Source organism: Dreissena polymorpha, chromosome 5 (assembly GCF_020536995.1).
Source record: "Dreissena polymorpha isolate Duluth1 chromosome 5, UMN_Dpol_1.0, whole genome shotgun sequence".
NCBI lineage: Eukaryota > Metazoa > Mollusca > Bivalvia > Myida > Dreissenidae > Dreissena > Dreissena polymorpha.
Window position 1 is genome coordinate 81,071,680 of NC_068359.1, and position 20,443 is coordinate 81,092,122.

General features: G+C 35.3%; 1 protein-coding gene and 1 long non-coding RNA gene across 2 annotated transcripts; both read right to left on the reverse strand.

The window, feature by feature from the left end:
- Positions 1-304: 304 nt before the first annotated feature.
- Positions 305-20,307, reverse strand: LOC127882084 (ganglioside-induced differentiation-associated protein 1-like). The gene is made up of 5 exons (XM_052430522.1): positions 19,975-20,307; positions 18,855-19,053; positions 16,799-16,972; positions 9,331-9,531; positions 305-7,119 (listed from the first exon to the last, which is right to left on the reverse strand). Exons 1-5 carry the CDS (start codon positions 20,038-20,040, stop codon positions 6,785-6,787), a joined length of 975 nt encoding a protein of 324 aa, XP_052286482.1. The 5' UTR covers positions 20,041-20,307; the 3' UTR covers positions 305-6,784.
- LOC127882091 (uncharacterized) lies at positions 9,541-11,940 on the reverse strand. The gene is made up of 3 exons (XR_008050399.1): positions 11,547-11,940; positions 9,983-10,478; positions 9,541-9,936 (listed from the first exon to the last, which is right to left on the reverse strand). It is a non-coding gene; the product is annotated as an uncharacterized LOC127882091 (long non-coding RNA).
- Positions 20,308-20,443: the final 136 nt, after the last annotated feature.

Below are 20,443 nucleotides of genomic sequence, written 5' to 3' on the forward strand. Positions count from 1 at the left end.
AGAAAAAAGACACGAGTTTTTGCCGAATCCCAGTATTTCAATCAAACGTGTCTGCAGGTCGATCTATAAGGGTTTGTCAGTGATGACTTGAGAGTATTTTATGTTCTCAAACTAAACATGTCCTACAATTTACAATGGATATAAATAGTTCAATAAATGTTCGGGCCTTACTGTAGAATTAAAAAGACATCCGGTCTGTCTCACTGTTTTGTTTCATACGTAAAGCGACATATTTTCAAAAGGTCGGTTTGAATTATCCAGTATTTCCAAATACATGTAATTGAAAAAACAAACAACAAAGACATGATTGTTTTCTTTTTCTTTTGTTATTAACAAATATCTAGTTATGTATAAACGAAGTCACAAACAACGATATAGGTAAACACAATCGAACGTAAACTTACTGACTACGTAATAAATAAATACGTCATGATTGCACGGTGTTTATAATACACTTAAAATGAATGAACAAAATATCAAGATAAGGTTAACACAGAAATTTATTGTAAACGAATGATAAAACGTCTTTGAAAATAAACTTGAAATGTTTTTAAAAGTACTGTAAACAAGATAATGACTCTTCATGTTTACGGTATTTCAGCGTATTCAAGATTAAAAATTAATAAACCTTTATTCTATGACACCAATATGATAAACAAACAAGAGGGCCAAAATGGCCCTAGTTCGCTCACCTGAGAGGAGTCGGTTCATTCAATCTTTACCAAATGTCAAACTTGACCTAGATATTGTCCAGACAAACATTCTGGTCAAGTTTCATCATTATTTCATCTGCGAGTCATGATCAATGTACCTATGAAGTTTCATGATCCTAGGCGTAAGCATTCTTGAGTTATCATCCGGAAACCATTTTTCTAAGTTGAGTCACCATGACCTTGACAGCCATTGTGTGAATACGTTTTTTTGGCACTGTGAACTTGACCATTGACCTAGTGACCTGATAATCAATAGGGGTCATCTGCGAGTCATGATCAATGTACTTATGAAGTTTCATGATCCTAGGCCTAAGCGTCCTTGAGATATCATCTGGAAACGATTTTACTTTTTCCGGTCATCATGACCTTTGACCTAGTGACCTGAAAATCAATAGGGGTCATCTGCGAGTCATGATCAATGTTTCTATGAAGTTTCATGATCCTAGGCATAAGCGTTCTTGAGTTATCATTCGGAAACCATTTTACTATTTCGGGTCATCATGACCTTGACCTTTGACCTAGTGACCTGAAAATCAATAGGGGTCATCTGCGAGTCCTGATCAATGTACCTATGAAGTTTCTTGATCCTTGGCATAAGCGCTCTTGAGTGATCATCCAGAAACCATCTGGTGGACGGACAGACCGACATGAGCAAAACAATATACCCCCTCTTCTTCGAAGGGGGGGGGGGGGGGGGCATAATGAGAAAACTGCCCCCCTCCCAGCAGCCATGTTTTTCAACTGACCGGAACCATTTTTGAACTCAACTCTCGTAAAAACTCTGTTCTGAGCAAACTTCATACAAATTGGGCCAAAAATGTGACTTCTACTGTGTTCACATGTTTTCACTATATACATATAGAGAAAAAATGCCCCGCCCACTTGTGGCCATGTTTTTTCTGCGATCCTGTCCATTTTCAAACTCGTCCGAGATATCATCAATAAAATCAATGTTTTGACCAACTTTCATGATGATTGGGCAAAAATTGTGACTTCTAGAGTGTTTACAAGGTTTCTCTATAGCCAAATAGGGAAAACTGCCACTATATACATATAGAGAAAAATGCCCCGCCCACTGGCGGCCATGTTTTTTCGCCGATCTCGACCATTTTCAAACAAATCCGAGACATGGACCAATGTTTTGACCAATTTTCACGATGATTGGGCAAAAATTGTGACTTCTAGAGTGTTTACAAGGTTTCTCTATAGCCAAATAAGGAAAACTGCCCCGCCCACTGGCGACCATGTTTTTCAACGGATCAAAACCACTTTTGAACTAAACCTGGATATAATTAAGACAAACATTTTGACAAAGTTACATGAAGATTGGGCATGAAATGTGACTTCTACAGTGTTTACAAGGTTTTTCTTTTTTTTGACCTAGTGACCTAGTTTTTGACCCGGCACAACCCAGTTTCAAACTCGGCTGAGATTTCATTGGGATAAAGCTTCTGACCAAGTTTCATGAAGATGGGACAAGAAATGTGGCCTCTAGAGTGTTTACGAGCAAATGTTAACGGACGTACGGACATACCACGGACAAAGACCGGTCACAAAAGCTCACCTGAGCAATCAGGTGAGCTAAAAAGCATCCATTGAGAGCTGCGGTAACTTGAGTTACTAATACATGTTACGAATCTTATACTTTCTGTGAGATTTTTTTTTTAAATAAAAGGTACCGTTGGTCTTCCGTTTTGAAAATACGGAAGGTAACATGATAATTCGGCGCGAAATTTAAATTAAAACCGTTCAACAATGCAGACAAATTTTCGGCAGAAATCGCAAACTTTGGAACACAGCTGGTCTTGTGGAAATAAAATTTAAACTGCAGTACCGTGTAAAAATAGCAACTTATTAAACACACTGCGTGTATAAAAAATCTCAAGGTACAGTTCTCCTTAAAGCCTCATTTAAATACGTAATAAGTGATCGCCATGGACTCCGTAATGTTATTTGGGTAGTACACTTCTGATGGTGTTTATAACTGTCCATTACCTAGACAAATATTCACAAGAAACGCTACCAAAAATTGCTACTCTGTGAACGATTTTCTTAACTTTTTTGTCAAAAGTACTTATGAACATATTTTTCATAATAAATAATTGTACACAATAAAATACTGTAGTTTCATAATTGATAACAGTGCAATACGAATTACTGTTAAATCAACAATATATACACCTTTCTTGTTGGCATGCAATTAGTTTTTATAATTAACACAATTTCAAGGCATTAAATGCAAACCAGTGACTAAACAACTTCTGGAAACAAAATCCACAAAACACATAATCAATGAAAACAACATTTGCATTTGCTTCAAGCTTGGAAAGTGTGAACATCAAAACATAAGTCACAACACTGAATCCAAAATATAAATGAATTTAAATTGCTCTAGAAAAGAAAATCTTACAATTTCAAAAGATAAAGGAATGAAAAGTCTTCCTCAGATATACAAATATAAATATGATTTTTTTTTCTTGCTCAGGCGAAATTAAAAACTAATTATTACATAAGTATTGATTTTTATGTATATAAATAAATTTTAGACTATAATAATTTTGTTTTTCCAACTTAGTAGTAAAGAGTTCTATATTTTAACAAGAGATGTGTTCGTCAGAAACACAATGCCCCCTACTGCACCGCTTTGAAATAAAAATTATATTTATCATTTGGCAGGTATAGAAATCATCTCCCTTTCAAGCTTATTACTTCTCTTGGATTTTGTCCAATCCAACTGGGGGGGGGGGGGTCTGTTGACAGTTAAAAATGACCAAGTCAGACATCATTGACAACCAAGGCCTGTGGTTTATCAAAGAGATCATAGCCAAAGTTCAACATGTATCTATGGACATAAGTCCACAGGTATGTAATGAACCCTACCATTCACAAATAAGTACAGGAAAGAAATGATAGTTATATCATTAAAAAAACAACCTTTGACAAATAATCATTTGGGTTATAAAAAATCAAAATAAAAATCTTAACAGTAACTGTGAAAAGAACTTAAATTCTTGGTAAGGACATATATATTCTGAGATTTATAATTGTATAAATTACTTCCCTTGAAAATAATTGTCTCTAACAAATCTCTATTTTTAGTAGCAAATAATTAAAAGCTACTACCGTGACTGTAGATTCACCACTCAAAATGTGCAGCTCCATGAGATACACATGCTTGCCAAATATCAAGTTGCTGTGTTCAATATTGAATAATTATCTCCCTTTAAAGCTTATTACTTCCCTTGGATTTGTATTTTTTACCTTAGACCTTGAAGGATGACCTTGACCTTGACCTTTTACCACGATGTGTTTGTCAGAAACACAATGCCGCCTACTGCGCTGCTTTGATTTATTTAACAAAAATAAATAATTTGGCAGGTCAGACAATTATGTCCATTTAAAGCTTATTACTTTCCTTGGATTTGTTTTTTTGACCCCGTGACTTAGTTTTAGACCCGGCATGACCCATATTCGAACTTGACGTAGATATTGTCTAGATCAGCTTCTGACCAAGTTTCGTAAAGATCGGATGAAAACTATTTGAGTTAGAGAGTGGACACGAAAAGTGTGACAGACTGACAGACAGACTGACTGACAGACAGTGCGAAAACTATATACCCCCTTTTCTGCGAAAGGGGGCATAAAAAGTCAAATTATCTATTTAATGGTAAAAGAAGAACAGCACATATACTGAAAAAATATATCTAACAATTATACCATTTAAATTCACCATATAAATATACCATAGTCTCGATGACAACTCCCACATGAGTACTAACAAAAGGCCTTTACAGATTAATTGATAAACAATCATCAATGTCCCTATTGTTAGTAAAAGTCACTGAAGTGGTCAAAAAAGTAAAATAACATGAGTCTGTTCTGAGAAAACTGGGCATAATGCATGTGTGTAAAGTGTCATCCCAGATTAGCCTGTGCAGTCCACACAGGCTAATCAGGCACGACACTTTCCGCCTAAATTTGATTTTTGCTAAGAAGAGACTTCATTTAAACAAAAGATATCATAAAAGCGGAAAGTGGCATGCCTGATTAGCCTGTGTGGACTGCACAGGCTAATCTTGGATGACACTTAGCGCACAAGCATTATGCCCAGTTTTCTCAGAACACGACTCATATACATTCGAACACAATTACACTAAAATCCAAGGTTCAATTATTTTTTAATACTAAAATTACTCTGAATGCTTTTTCTCTACCTGATATACTGTAAAATCATACATATTCTGGTGCAAGAAATTGGGTGGTTAAAAGAAGACCATCATCGGTTCGTTACTTCATGGATTTAAAATTATGCAAAAACACAAATGTGGCATTGTCAAATCTGTAATCAGTCATTTTCGAATGTGTCTGTGTTGAATTTGTGGATCCGTAAACCCCAAAATCAAAGAAAACTTTTGCACACCAATAATGATTTTACAATTTCAATAGCCATCCATGTACATTGCACAAAAAGTTCTGCGACAAATATTTTTCATTCATACTTATGAATAACAGTTCAGCTTATATGCAATTGTAGTTTTCAGTTTGTAACACAATCTCACACAATTCATTATGATTTCGCGAAATGAATCATGATTTCACACAATTCATCATGATTTCACAATCAGAAACCAGGACACTTAACATAGGGATCCAGGGATCATCATCATTAATAACGTCATGAGGTCATAAGATAAAAGGTCCCAATGGCGTATTGGATAGTGACCGGAAGGTCACTGGTTCGATCCCTACTGTGGTAGCATTTTTTAAAGTTTAGATCTCCCTTTAGACACCAATTACTGGTTCTAGGCCCAGAAAACGGACTCTAGAGCGTTTCCATAAACCCGAGGCTTTCGATGCCATAGAGCTAAAATAAATAGGTTTAAGGTCATGGACAGAAATATTCTCTCGTTGTAAAAAATGGACCCCATATCTGGATAGTTTTGTGAAGATTTGATGAAAGGAGAATGAGTTACCAGAGCTGAAACAGAGAATTTTGCTTTTTTATAAAACATTGGCAATAAATGAATATGTCTAAAGTTCCTGGTGGGACAGGTTGGTTTTATTTGGTGATGATTCTATGAAAACTGTATCATGAAGAGAAAGGAAAGCAGCAACCTATCCATCCGCCTTCCAAGGGTGTTCCCATAACAAATCCCATTAAGAGATGGGTCTATATACAAAATGTAAAAATCTACATTTGTTTAAATGCTTTTAAAGTGACAGAGTAAAACGTGTTCTTTTGAACATAAAATCATTCATTATAAACAGTCTTTAATGTCTATACATGTAGCATGCACTCAGGATGAGCAAAATATAACTGTTAATATTATTGGTTATATATAAGAGATTCGCTAAATAGAAGGTACGGTACCACCTTACATTTACTAAAATGTTATTTGTTATGTTTTCCTATGAATTCAACGACAGATTAAAACTGGTATTTCAATAGTCTTGTAATTTTCCATTTGAAACACTGGTACCGGTACTCAAAATGACCATCACAGTTGCTATGGTAATGTATTGTTTACATATCACTGATAACATATCAAAACAAGGCAAGTAAACTGAGTACAAGTATCTTAACAGTCAAATGGTCCAGCGATAAACAATAAGCAAATTACCTAAGCAATAAAAAAAACATAGTGAGTTTTGTTGCTTTATATTTTACAGCCTGTGCCATTTTTATACAGATAAAAAGCTTGATTAACCATGAAATTGGGAAAACTTTAAACATTATTAATATGATTAAAAATAACAGTATACCAACTGTTTATAAGTGCATGTTTAACTGCTTTCTAACATTTACAGGTGTATATTAAAAGGTGCTAGAGACTTAAATTGCAGTATAAAAAACTCAATAAACCAATTATTTAGTTAATTGGAAAAGTTTGGCATACATGTATGTTTGGGAAAGTTCGGTCAAATTTGGGGAAAAATGTTACTTTTTGCGATTGGGAAACATACTTTTTGTACTTTTTGCAATTGAAAAACAGCCTGTAAGAGGCTGTACTTTTAGGCGGAAAAAAATCACTGAAACAACACTTATTTAAAAAGATTCTTAAATCACAGGTTTACTCAGATTCATTAATCTTTTTGTACACATAATATCCAGCCCCTATTCCCACTCCTACTATACCCAAAGCAAGTAAATACGGGGAAGCTGCTTTCAAAGTCTGCAAGGCCAAGGTCAGCCTCAACATCCCTATCTCGTGCTGTATTTTCTGGAACGCCGGTCGTTTCTGCACCTGGTAGAAGTACTGGTGAATGCAGGGGCACCTGTCGGGAGGGAAGAATCGTCGTGCAAGCCCGAGTAGTGTGAGCCGGTGTAGGAGGACCGCAAGACCAATGTCTGCTGCCGTGAACATCGGCCCAAACAACCACAACTCATCCGATATGAAGCTTCCCTCTAAAACATGTGTGCATGCGCATTAGAGTATAAACATTTGAGAACAATTTTTTAAACAAAGTTTTCAAATTTCTAAGTTTTTTTAATTTAAAGCGGGGATAGACCATTTTGTCAAATATTTTGTTGAATTTATATAAAATGTGTAAAAATCTTTGTATACCCGGTACATAAATTTCAATATAAATTAAAATAAAAGCTATGAAGAACATGTGTCAAAAAATGCTAAATAGGCCAGATATTTAATTCTGCATGTATATCATGCATGCACCATGTGAATCTAAATTAAGTTTTACATATCATTATAATTTCCTGCAACGATATCTATTCATATGACACACGAACACTAACTCTGATCCTTATAAAAAGACGAATGCTTCGATTATTGTAGGCAAATATGTACAAAATATCTAGGTCACAATCGGCTCGGGGCGCTAATTTGTCTTTGCTGCATGTCATGAAATTCTTCTTCAAAGTATAATTTTTCTAGCCTATTTTGTGTTATTGTAACATATTTTTATCAATATATTACAATTTAACACTTATAACAAGTTGCTATCTTCAATATTGCAAAAGTATTCATAAAATGAGCGATTTTGGCCACATATAATTGACCTCTGACCTTGAAGGATGACCTTGACCTTTCACCACTCAAAATGTGCAGCTCCATGAGATACACATGCATGCCAAATATCAAGTTGCTATCTTCAATATTGCAAAAGTATTCATAAAATGAGCGATTTTGGCCACATATATTTGACCTCTGACCTCGAAGGATGACCTTGACCTTTCACCACTCAAAATGTGCAGCTTCATGAGATACACATGCATGCCAACTATGAAGTTGCTATCTTCAATATAGCAAAAGTTATTGCAAAATGTTAAAGTTGGCGCAAACAGACAGACAGACCAACAGACAGACAGGGCAAAAACAATATGTCCCCAACTACTATAGTGGGGGACATAAAAATCGTGCATACCCGCTTAAATGTATGGGGGAACAATACAGACATATTTTTATTTCATTAATTTCCATTTAAAAGACCCAGGTAATTTGATAAAATCAAAGCAAATGCCCATCCCTGAAGCATGGCTTATGTTTACTTATGGGGAATCATTTGAGCACGTTTTGATAGATGACTTCTACATCAAACTTTTCAAAGTACGAGTCCTCTTGGGCCTTGTGTGTTCCTATAAGAATATTTTAAAATCATAGTCAAGTCATTTTGCAATTTAATCTTTTTCCACTTGGAAGCTAAGTGAAAATGGCTATCTGCAAACAGCTTAAAACCAGAACAGCATGCCAGTAACTCACAGTCTGTTCAGGTTTCATGCTGTTTACTGCTAATCAGTATCTTAGGGTTGGAAATAAAGCTTTTAAAACTTGAATCTAGTCAGAAAGGTCTTAAATGAAATTTAACTTTCTAAGAGACTACAAATGCATAAAAATACCTATCTAAGTGGTAAAGACTATATACATGTGTATATATAATAATAGAAGTAAGCATGTGACCACCACCATGAGGCCAATGTTGGGGCCATGGTAATACATTTCACAAACTAACTAGAAAATCTTGCTTTTGCACATAAAAAGCAACATTTGTTTGCCTTGTGCCTCAGAGAGAATATTTTTAAATTAACATGTTACCTTTGGGCATGGCAAGATATATCACAGAGAATTATTTTCAACATTTTTTTTTATAGTGGGACTCTTTGTGCTATATACGAAACAAGAATCCTATGGGACTTATAAGCTAAAAACTCTCTTGTTTTCAATTTATTTTTAGATCTTTCTTTAGATCTATCGAAGTATTTATGCAGCAGACTGTAATGATTTCATTAAATTATAAAGAGAGCTCACCTGAAGATCTGTTTTTTAAGTTTCGTGAAAATCTAGAAATGTTTTTATGGAAAGCCACTCGCCAACACTAGAGATCACAATGAGCACTATATTCTGAGATCAGCTAAAAAATAAATACCATTATTAAGACAATTTTACAATGTAGGCTTCCTATGCCATTCGCCAAATTAGCCAGTGGCTACAAACTAGCAAATTAGGCTAAAGAAATTGCACCTGACTACAAATTTTTCTTGTTGATTAAACCCAATAAAACTGATCAAATTAAGAATTAATGTGTTAAAAATTGTCTGCAATAAATTGGCTCAAGACAATTTTGAGCCTGGGGAAGCCATATTTGCCACTAGTACCACTACCTTCTCTGATCTTTCTTAGCTGTTCCTCCACTTCAGCAAAGAAGTTCATGAGGTCATCCAACTGTGCCTTGACCCGGTCCACGTCGGTGATCGTATCGAAGTTGGAGGCCGCCAGCTGCGACTTGTTCAAGTAGCTGTCACGCAGCTCAGGGTGCCGAGTGGCCAGCTCGATCAAGAGACTTAACCTCTTCTCAAAGTTCTCTTAAAAATGTGCATTAATGAATAAATTTCATCCAGTTTTACAAAGTTATATACCAGGATTACATAACTGATGATATTAAGCATTTAAAAACATGTACTTGTCCCTTTAAGGACATAAGTTGTATTTAAACAACCTTCATGCCCAAGTTTCTAAAATCTTTTTTTTTTAAGAACAAGATGTCCATGACGGCTGAATAGCACTCATTTGTGTTCAAAGTACAATAATTGTCGAAGACTTGACAAGTGTTTTTTTTTAAACTTAACCATAATCAAATGTCCTTGATATGTTCAAATATTTGATTGAGGTTGAGTAATACATACATCAAGATTAAAGACTTGTTAAATGTATTTTCAAATACCTGGTGACCTAGTTTTCAAATACCTGGTGACCTAGTTTTCAAATACCTGGTGACCTAGTTTTCAAATACCTGGTGGCATAGTTTTCAAATACCTGGTGACCTAGTTTTCAAATACCTGGTGACCTAGTTTTCCACTACCTGGTGACCTAGTTTTCAAATACCTGGTGACCTAGTTTTCAAATACCTGGTGACCTAGTTTTTCAATACCTGGTGACCTAGTTTTCAAATACCTGGTGACCTAGTTTTCAAATACCTGGTGACCTAGTTTTCAAATACCTGGTGACCTAGTTTTCAGATGCAAATGACCCTGATTCAAACTTAGCAGAGATAACAATTTGGACCATTTGTCATCATGTGGCCTCCAGAGAGGAAGAAAGTTCAAAGACAAACAAGAGATGTGTTCGTCAGAAACACAATGCCCCCTACTGCGCTGCTATAAAATAATTTTTCTATTTATCATTTGGCAGGTATACAAATCATCTCCCTTTAAAGCTTATTACTTCCCTTGGATTTTGTCCAATCCAACCAGGGGGTAGGGGTCTGTAGACAGTCAAAATGACCAAGTCAGACATCACTGACAACCAAGGCCTGTGGTTTATCAAAGAGATCATAGCCACAGTTCATCATGTACCTATAGACATTAGTCCAGAGGTATGTAGTGAACCCTACCATTCACAAACTAGTACAGTAAAGAAATGATAATTATATCATTTAAAAAAACAAGAGTGCCAAACTGTCACAAGATAAGCTCGTTTGAAGGTTTTGGACAACTTGATAACTTAACCATGACCCATATTTGAACTTGACCTAGATAATGTCTAGACACAACTTCTGACCAAATTTGGTGAAGATCGGATGAAAACTACTTCAATTAGAGACCGGACACCATACTTAATGCTTGAAATGCACTAAGTGACCTCGTGATCTAGTTTTTAACCCGGCATGACCTATATTCGAACTTGACCTAGATATTGTCTAGATACAACTTCTGACCATGTATGGTGATTATCGGATGAAAACTACTTCTATTACAGAGCGGACACCATGCTAAATGCTTGAAATGCACTAAGTGACCCCATGACATAGTTTTTGACCCGGCATGACCCATATTTGAACTTGACCTAGATATTGTCCAGATACAACTTCTGACCATGTTTGGTGAAGAGCAGATAAAAACTGCTTCAATTAGAGAGCGGACACCATGCTGAATGCTTGAAATGCACTAAGTGACCCTGTGACCTAGTTTTTGACCCGGCATAACTCATATTCGTTCTTGACCTAGATATTGTCTAGATAAAACTTCTGACCAAGTTTGGTGAAGATCGGATGAAAACTTTTTGAATTAGAGAGCGGACACAGCTGTGGACACCGCCCGCCGCCAAGGTGAAACTATAATACGTCCCGTTTTTTTAAAACGGGTGTATAAAAACTTTGACAAATCATTTATTTGAGTTATAAATAATCAAAATAAAAAATCTGTACAGTAACTATGAAAAGAAGTTAAATTCTTGGTAAGGAAATATATAATATGAGATTTATAATTACATAAATTACTTCCCTTGAAAATAATTGTCTCTAACAAATTTCTATTTTCAGTAGCAAATAATTAAAAGCCACTCTCTATTTTTAGTAGCAAATAATTAAAAGCCACTATACCGTGACTGTAGATTCACCACTCAATGTGCAGCTCCATGAGATACACATGCATGCCAAATATCAAGTTGCTATTTCAATATTGAATAATTATCTCCCTTTCAAGCTTATTACTTCACTTTGATTTGTATTTATGACCTTAGACCTTGAATGATGACCTTGACCTTTTACCACGATTTGTTTGTTAGAAACACAATGCCGCCTACTGTGCCACTTTGATTTATTTAAAACAAATATATAATTTGGCAGGTCAGATAATTATGTCCATTTAAAGCTTATTACTTCCCTTGGATTTATTTTTTTGATCCCTAGACCTTGAAGGATGATGTTCACCTTGAAATTTTACCACTCAAAAACTGCCAGAAAAGTGAGCCGATCGAGAGGCTTTCCATGCCACAACGAAAGCGAAAGTAGCCATTTTTTAAGTAAAATTGATGAAAATTACTATATAGCTTACATTGAACGCAAAGATTTGATCATAAAGATGATATCAATGACACTAGATATTTGACATATTACAGAAAAGCTATGTTAATAAGTCATCAAAGTGGCATGTATGCACGATTGTTCCACCACCCTCTTCATCATTCCATCTTCGATAGAATTTGTGATAAGTGTTTGGACCTGTGAATCTGTAGCTGGATATATGCTTCAACTCATGGACCACCTCTTTTTATGCACACATGTGTTAACGGGTTTTAATTTTAGATTTTCTTACCTGTTTTGTGAATTACTATCATCCATTTTCTTGTTTATGACAGAGAGGCAGCCAAGAATGAACAGAGTGGCAGCATTTTGACAGATAGGCCACCCATATGCATTTACACCGTGGACGCAGTCACTTCGACCATGACCCAACTGGTCCAAATAAGAATGTAGTTGTATATTTAAGCTATTCAAACTTAAAAATTTAGGAAAAATATCACCATCCAAACTTAGATTATTAAGAACACTTTTTATTTTATTTTAAGTATCAGTGACCTTGAACTTAACCTGACTGGCTCCAGTTGAACCTCAATACTAGGTTGGCATAAAGCAACCAAAATGCATAATTTAACTCCAATATCTATCCAATGTAAAGTTTAAGTATGCACCAAAAATCATCTATATATTTTTAGTAACAGCAAACTGAACATTGACACGACTGGTCAAAATGCAATATCAAGCAGGGTCCTAGTGTATTTAAGTAGGCTACCTTTTAACAAACTTTCAGAAAAAACTTCTATCCAAACTAAAGCTATTGAGAGTTAGCCTTTTTGCTAATTTTATCATCTGTGACCTTGATCTTTAACCCAAGATGCCCTGTCTATGTGCAAGTTTGATCAAGATTTTTTATGAAAACTAAAGTTATTAACAGGATATGGCACGCCTGAACCACAAAAAAGAGAAAAACTAAGTTTAAGTAACTTAAACTTAGTTTTTCACTACTTAAACTCAATTTAAGTAACTTAATTCGAATTAACGCTACTAAATGCATTAAGTAGTTAAGAAGAGTTATTTTCTATTTATGTGAGAAAAATGAATTAAGCAGAGAAAAACTTAGTTTAACTCGTTAAGTGCGCCCGAACAACAAAAATTGATTTTTATTACCGTTAAGTTACTTAAATTGCATTTAACGCTGCTTAAAATTAATTTAAGTGCTTTCGCATCGTTAATTGTATTTAATTATTACTTAAGTAATAAAATTTTTACTTAAGTTGAATTATTAATTATCGTTAAGTCAAAACTCGCGTCCGAAAATAAGCATATGAAACAAGCGTTTTGATTGGTTGTCAGGTTTGTTAATAAATTCATGCCCGAGGTCGGAAGAAAAAGATTGCCATGTGGTACGAGCAAAAAATACAGATATTATAAATTTGGATTAGAATCTTAAGTCAGCTAAAATTTGTTTTAGTCTGGAATAACATTCAAAACACCCTTTCATCATCAAATTTTGCTGACAGTCAGTAACTATGCAATAAACATCAAAAACGATCCGCCCGTCTATATATTTCCGGGTCATATCGCATTTACCTGTAGTAATAACTTGTCTTGTATACGAGTAGTCATACCAGCTTGTATGTAGAAACTGGGACTATATTATATGTCCCAGGTAGAAATTAAAGATTATATCGTGTCACCGAATCCAACTTAATTATATTCTATACATGTAAATTTTGGCTTTGATTTTAGTATTTAAATGGAAAAAAAACAGTCTCCAGTATCTCAGTATTGGCAGTGAACTTATAAGTAAACAATCCCAAAAAGTACACATATCAGAAATTACCCAGGTGATATTTTAAGTCTGAGTGCACTATTGTCTTTTAAAATAATTTTAAATGTAAAAAAAGAAAAAAATGTACTGTTAACATATTAATTAGAAACATATCTAACTTAAGTGTTCTGATTTTTCCCCTTTAGAAATAAATAGTTTAGACAGAGACATATATTCAGTATATATTCCCAGTTTAGATATTAATTAAAAGAACTAATGTATGCATTTGTTAAATGTCATTCGTTCTTCCGAAATATTATCCTATATTGTTTGATGAGATTCAAAATAAACCTAATTAAGAATTTAATTGTTGTTTTAGTGCAGCAGTTAACAATTTATATTTTTTTATGAGTGTGTAAATATTGCAATGGTAACAAACGAATCCATAATACAGTATTAAAAATGTCATGAGGATCAGTGATTGCTCGTTAATTGTCTTTCATATCCTGTATTTGTTATTTCAGTTCCCTTTTTAAAAACAACCAACATTTTGTTGTTGTTTTAACAGTATTGGTAATTGTCTAGTTAATTGAAGGGTACCCCTTGATTACACATGGGTTGTTTTCTTAAAAAGAAGGCCATATGACATTCCACAAGCTAAGTCATAGTATGGCTTCATCTTTTTCTTATAAATAAACCACCACTCAATTGCTTGATCATAATTATCCTGAATTCAAGATTACGTTTGTTACGACGTTTCTGATTGGCTTAGGTCTTCCGGATCATTAACTGACCAATCAAAACAATTCGACTTTACAACTTAAGTAAAATTCCTTACTAAAGTTGAATTCGTGTAACTAAAAACATATTTTAAGTAGAAAAACCTATTTTAACGCAACTTAATTGAAAATAGTACAATTGATAGAGAAAATCCTTGTTAAGTTGAATTAATTCAACTTAAGTAAGAAAATTACCATTAAGCACCGTTAATGCATTTTCGGTGTTTTAATTAGCGTTAACGCCGCGGGAACCACAAAAACTACTTAAATTCATTTTAAGCAGCGTTAATTCGAATTAAGTAACTTAAATTGAATTTAAGTAGAGAAAAACCTAGTTTAAGTAACTTAAACTTAGTTTTTCTCATTTTTGTGGTTCAGGCGTGCCATAACAGGAAGCCACCTGTTTTTTTCTATTTTCAGTCTTAGTGACCTTGACCTTGAACTCAGTTGCCCCAAATTCATACTAGGTTTTCCTGCAAGCCTCCTCAAAACAAATTTTATGGGCAATATCTCAATCTTAACTCACATTAATGAGAGGCAACTAGCTTTTAAACTAACTACAAACATTGAACTTCATCCTTCACCCAGTAGTTGCAACAACTTGCGCAAATTACAGTCCAAAGGCTGATCTCAATGTAAGCTTAATATATCCAAGTTTCATCAAGATGGGTAAATGCAAACTAAAGTTATTGACACACAATAACCTGTCTGCTTTTTATACGCCCGTATAAATACGGGATGTATTATGTGAAACCCCTTGGCGGGCGGCGGGCGGCGGGCGGCGGGCGGAAGGCATCACTTTGTCCGGACTCTAATTCAAATTGTATTCATCCGATCTTCACCAAACTTGGTCAGCAGTTGCATCTAGTTGATATCTAGGCCAAGTTCGAATATGGGTCATGCCGGGTCAAAAACTAGGTCATAGGGTCAATAAGTGCATTTTCAAAGGGGCCACTTTGTCCGGACTCTATTTCAAATTGTATTCATCCGATCTTCACCAAACTTGGTCAGCAGTTGCATCTAGTTGATATATAGGCCAAGTTCGAATATGGGTCATGCCGGGTCAAAAACTAGGTCATAGGGTCAATTAGTGCATTTTCAACGGCGCCACTTTGTCCGGACTCTAATTCAAATTGTATTCATCCGATCTTCACCAAACTTGGTCAGAAGTTGTATCTAGACAATATCTAGGTCAAGTTCGAATATGGGTCATGCTGGGTCAAAAACTAGGTCACAGGGTCACTTAGTGCATTTCAAGCATTTAGCATGGTGTCCACTCTCTAATTGAAGTAGTTTTCATCCAATCTTCACCAAACTTGGTCAGAAGTTGTATCTAGACAGTATTTAGGTCAAGTTGGAATATGGGTCATTCCAGGTCAAAAACTAGGTCACAGGGTCACTTAAACCATTTCAAGCATTTAGCAAGTGCTCTCTAATTGAAGTAGTTTTCATCCGATCTTCACCAACTTTGGTCAGAAGTTGTGTCTAGACAATATCTACATGTAGGTCAAGTTCAAATATGGGTCTTGCCAGGTTAAAAACTAGGTCACGAGGTCCCGTAGTGCATTTCAAGCATTTAGCATGGTGTCTGCTCTCTAATTGAAGTAGTTTTCATCAGATCTTCACCAACTTTGGTCAGAAGTTGTGTCTAGATGATATGTAGGTCAAGTTCAAATATGGGTCATGGTAAAGTTATCAAGTTGTCCAAAGTCTTAAAACGGGCGTATCTTGTGACAGTTTGGCACTCTTGTTTTTTAATGATCTTGACCCAACTGACCTCAAATACAATATCAAGAAAGGTCTTTACGGGCTTCAGGCTTCCTACACTTGCAATAATCAAAGGCAATTTGTATGTTTACGCACATTTAACCCTTTCAGTGCTGGAACCAAATTTTGAAGGCCTTTGCAAACAGTTTGGATCCTGATGAGACGCCACAGAACGTGGCGTCTCATCAGGATCCAAACTGTTTGCTATTCTGATAGTATTCTTCGAAAAAAATCGAAGAAAATGCTTATTTTAAAAATTCAGCAGACGACATTTTAGCACACTACAAATTTCCCAGCATGCAAAGGGTTAAATACATATTTTACTGATGATTATTCATTGTTTTGGACAATTGTTGCCCAATTGTTGCCCGATAGTTAGTCTTCATTAACTGTTGAGACAAAATTCTTGCTGGGGAAAAGGGATAGAATTTTGACATCTTAAAAGGTTAAAATAAAATGCCCTGCCTATAAACTGTTAACCATTATTAAAAACAATATAGTTTCACTGTTCAAACCTTTCATAGAGCGCTGCATGGCGTAGGGTATGAGACAGCCAGTTGTGGACAAATGTGGATGGTAGATGACCCCGTATGTGAGGATGTCCACTGGTATACTGTCCAGTTTTTTCCGCATCTGCTGGACATTTTTACCAAGTTCTGAGTCCAAGCTAGGTACTAATGGATGACCTCCTACCAATGAATGCATCAATTATATTGTAATTAGCAGTCTGAAACAAATAAAACTACACCACAAAGCTCAAATTGTATGACAGTATATATGTATAAAATATATATTTTGTAGATATTTACTAAAAATCAACAAAAAACAACAACAACAAGATATGTTTGTGAAACACAATGTCCCCCTATATGACGTTTGACCTTGAAGGATGACCTTGACCTTGTGAAGGATGACCTTGACCTTTCACCACTGAAAATGTGCAGCTCCATGAGATACACATGCATGCCAAATATCAAGTTGCTGTCTTCAATATTGCAAAAGTATTCATAAAATAAGTGATTTGGGCCACATATATTTGACCTCTGACCTTGAAGGATGACCTTGACCTTTCATCACTCAAAATGTGCAGCTCCATGAGATGCACATGCATGCCAAATATCAAGTTGCTATCTTCAATATTGCAAAAGTATTTATAAAAAAAGCAATTTGGGCCACACATATTTGACCTCTGACCTTGAAGGATGACCTTGACCTTTCACCACTCAAAATGTGCAGCTCCATGAGATACACATGCATGCCAAATATCAAGTTGCTATCTTCAATATTGCAAAAGTATTCATAAAATGAGCGATTTTGGCCACATATATTTGACCTCTGACCTTGAAGGATGACCTTGACCTTGAACTTTCACCACTCAAAATGTGCAGCTTCATGAGATACACATGCATGCCAAATATGAAGTTGCTATCTTCAATATGGCAAAAGTTATTGCAAAATGTTAACGTTGGCGCAAACAGACCAACAGACAGACCAACAGACAGACCAACAGACAGGGCAAAAACAATATGTCCCCCACTACTATAGTGGGGGACATAAAAACACAAATATATCAAATGAAACCAACTGATTAAATTAGACGTCACAATTTTAGTACGGTATGTCATGAACAAGGTTTTTCAGATTACATACCGGTAATCATGACCACTCTTCGGCTACTTTAGTCACAATTGCAACAAGAGATTGCCAAGCAATATTGTGCCCTACCGGAGAAACTCTACCATTGTCAGTAAAAAAATAATTTTTTTTTATTTGTTGCCATAGCAACCAGAATTATTGACATAGGAACAAAATGAAATGACGTGCATATTCTCCATATTGCCACCTATCCATGTTTCAAGTTTCATGAAAAAATATAAAGAACTTTTAAAGTTATCGCAGGATCCAGAAAAGTGTGACGGACAGACAAAAAGATAGATTGACGAAGCAAACTATAAGTCCCTACGGTTTCACCGGAAGGGGACAAAAAGTGACTTTTCTTCAGAATTTTCAAAGAAGAAATACAATTAGAAAAAAATTATCTGTATTGATTATTATTCAAATTAAATGTACATACGGTACATGATTTTAGACTATGGTTTCAATATAATATATGCTAGTTTTGTAACTATGTTTGTATTTCAGACCTGTGTTTAAAAATCAAGTGAAACTTTCACAATTTTATTTTCACAAAATGACTGAGCTATGGAATCTTTAACAATTTTTTGTGAACAAACAATTGTTATATGTTATAAAATACTTTCAAATATTTTTTGTGTATTAATGAATTGTATTTAAGACCAACTTTTCAGAATATCTGGTTCTCCATAGGGTAATAGTAATATTGTTCTTGATAAATTATTCTTTATATCAATAAATAAGTGTATAGCTTCATCTAAATCTGGGTACTGATCTCTGTAGTGAGAGCGTCAACAATTTGGACTATGATCTGATAAGAATTGCAGCATTGTGAACATAACAGAGTGCAAAAAATACATTGGTATTTGAGTGGTAGGGGGTCAATTCAGGCTTTTTTAAAAACTAAAACAAACTACCTCAGTTAATAGCCCTTACCAGCACCCTGTGTTATCTGGCTGATGTAGTCTATGATATCATCAGGCTCCACGATGACATTCTCTCCATGCTTAAGAACAGGCGTGTGATAGCCATCGGGATTCAGTCTCACATACCAGGATTCGTTTTGTTGGCCAGATGACAGGCTGACCAATTTCTTCTTCACAACTACATCCTTTTCATTTAGGGCAAACAGAACCTACAGTTTGAGGTGAAACTTCTGATGTGCAATTCAACAACTCAATAATTAAAACAAAGATAATCTCTGGGCCTGCTCTGCCATTAACGGCTACAAATTTGACAATTTGGCTCAAGAAATTTCCATTTGGCTATACCTTTTTCTCCATAAAGCCCTTCAATACTATTAAAATATGAAGAATTTCTGTGTTCTACAGTAAATTTGGCTAGAGAACATTCGCGCCAGGGGAAGCCCTATAATCTGCTATGAAAAGAATGAGTGTCTGCTAATTGGATTAAAAAAATCACAAATAAACATGGTAGCCACCACACTGTGAATGCTCAAAGTATTCACCTTAAAAGTATTCGCATCAAATATAATCACACAGCATCAACTTGCACTTCTAATGCATTGCTGAAGTCATGCATGCCCGGGAACATTTTGCCTCCAGTAAGGTGTCCTGCATATTAACAGGACACAGCAGAATGGCCTCTAAACATGCCCTAGTCAATTCTATCTACCATTACTTAATATTTCATTTGATGCTTTTTACCCCTGACAGCGCAACACAAACAGGTCCAGTCAGTACTTTCAGGCAACAAACCAATTCAGTGAAGTTCCTTCAGCTAGGGCCCTACATAAAGAATGTCACGTTCCAGTAGGGGGGAGGGGGTGTAAGTAAGTGTGACAATTTGCAACATGGGGGAAGGGGTGGTCAGGCCATGTGTGACTTAACAAATTAATAGCTTTAAAAATAATTTTCAATGATTTTATCAGTACCATCAGGCATCAAACCAATTCAGTGAAGTTCCTTCAGCTAGGCCCTAATGTGAGAAGTTGCAGGCTAAGGATTTTGTGTCAGCAATATTTGCACGTTTGTGAAGGTCACTTCGTTTGTACTGCAGTAATAATCATATTAAAATCATAGTCAGAGCTTCTCACCTTTTGTGATGAAAAGGATGTGGGAAAGTAAAAGAAAATGGGTCGATCTCTTGAAGCTTTTTTCATTGCCCTGCATTAAATTATCACTCAAATATAAAACATGTGTGGCCCCAAATGTAAATATTGACTTGACATGTATATAGGTTGTTCCATTTCACAGACAGGGGTGGGGTTCCACAGGGGTGTCATTATGTAAACGTTAACATGTTTTTCAGTAGAGTGAAACGGTAAAACTAACGAATAGAAAAAATATTATTCATATTTTAAAATGTTCAATTTAAAAGATATTATTTAAAAGGTTCTTTATCAAAAGTCACATATTAAATGTGAACATGTGCACCACTAAGACAGTTTTGGAATGGCTCAGATACTCTTTGACAGGAGGTACATTTATCGTAATAACATATATTTATTTAAAACAGCCTTCGGCCAAAACGGTAATCTTGAAAATTTTAACTCCATTTAGTAA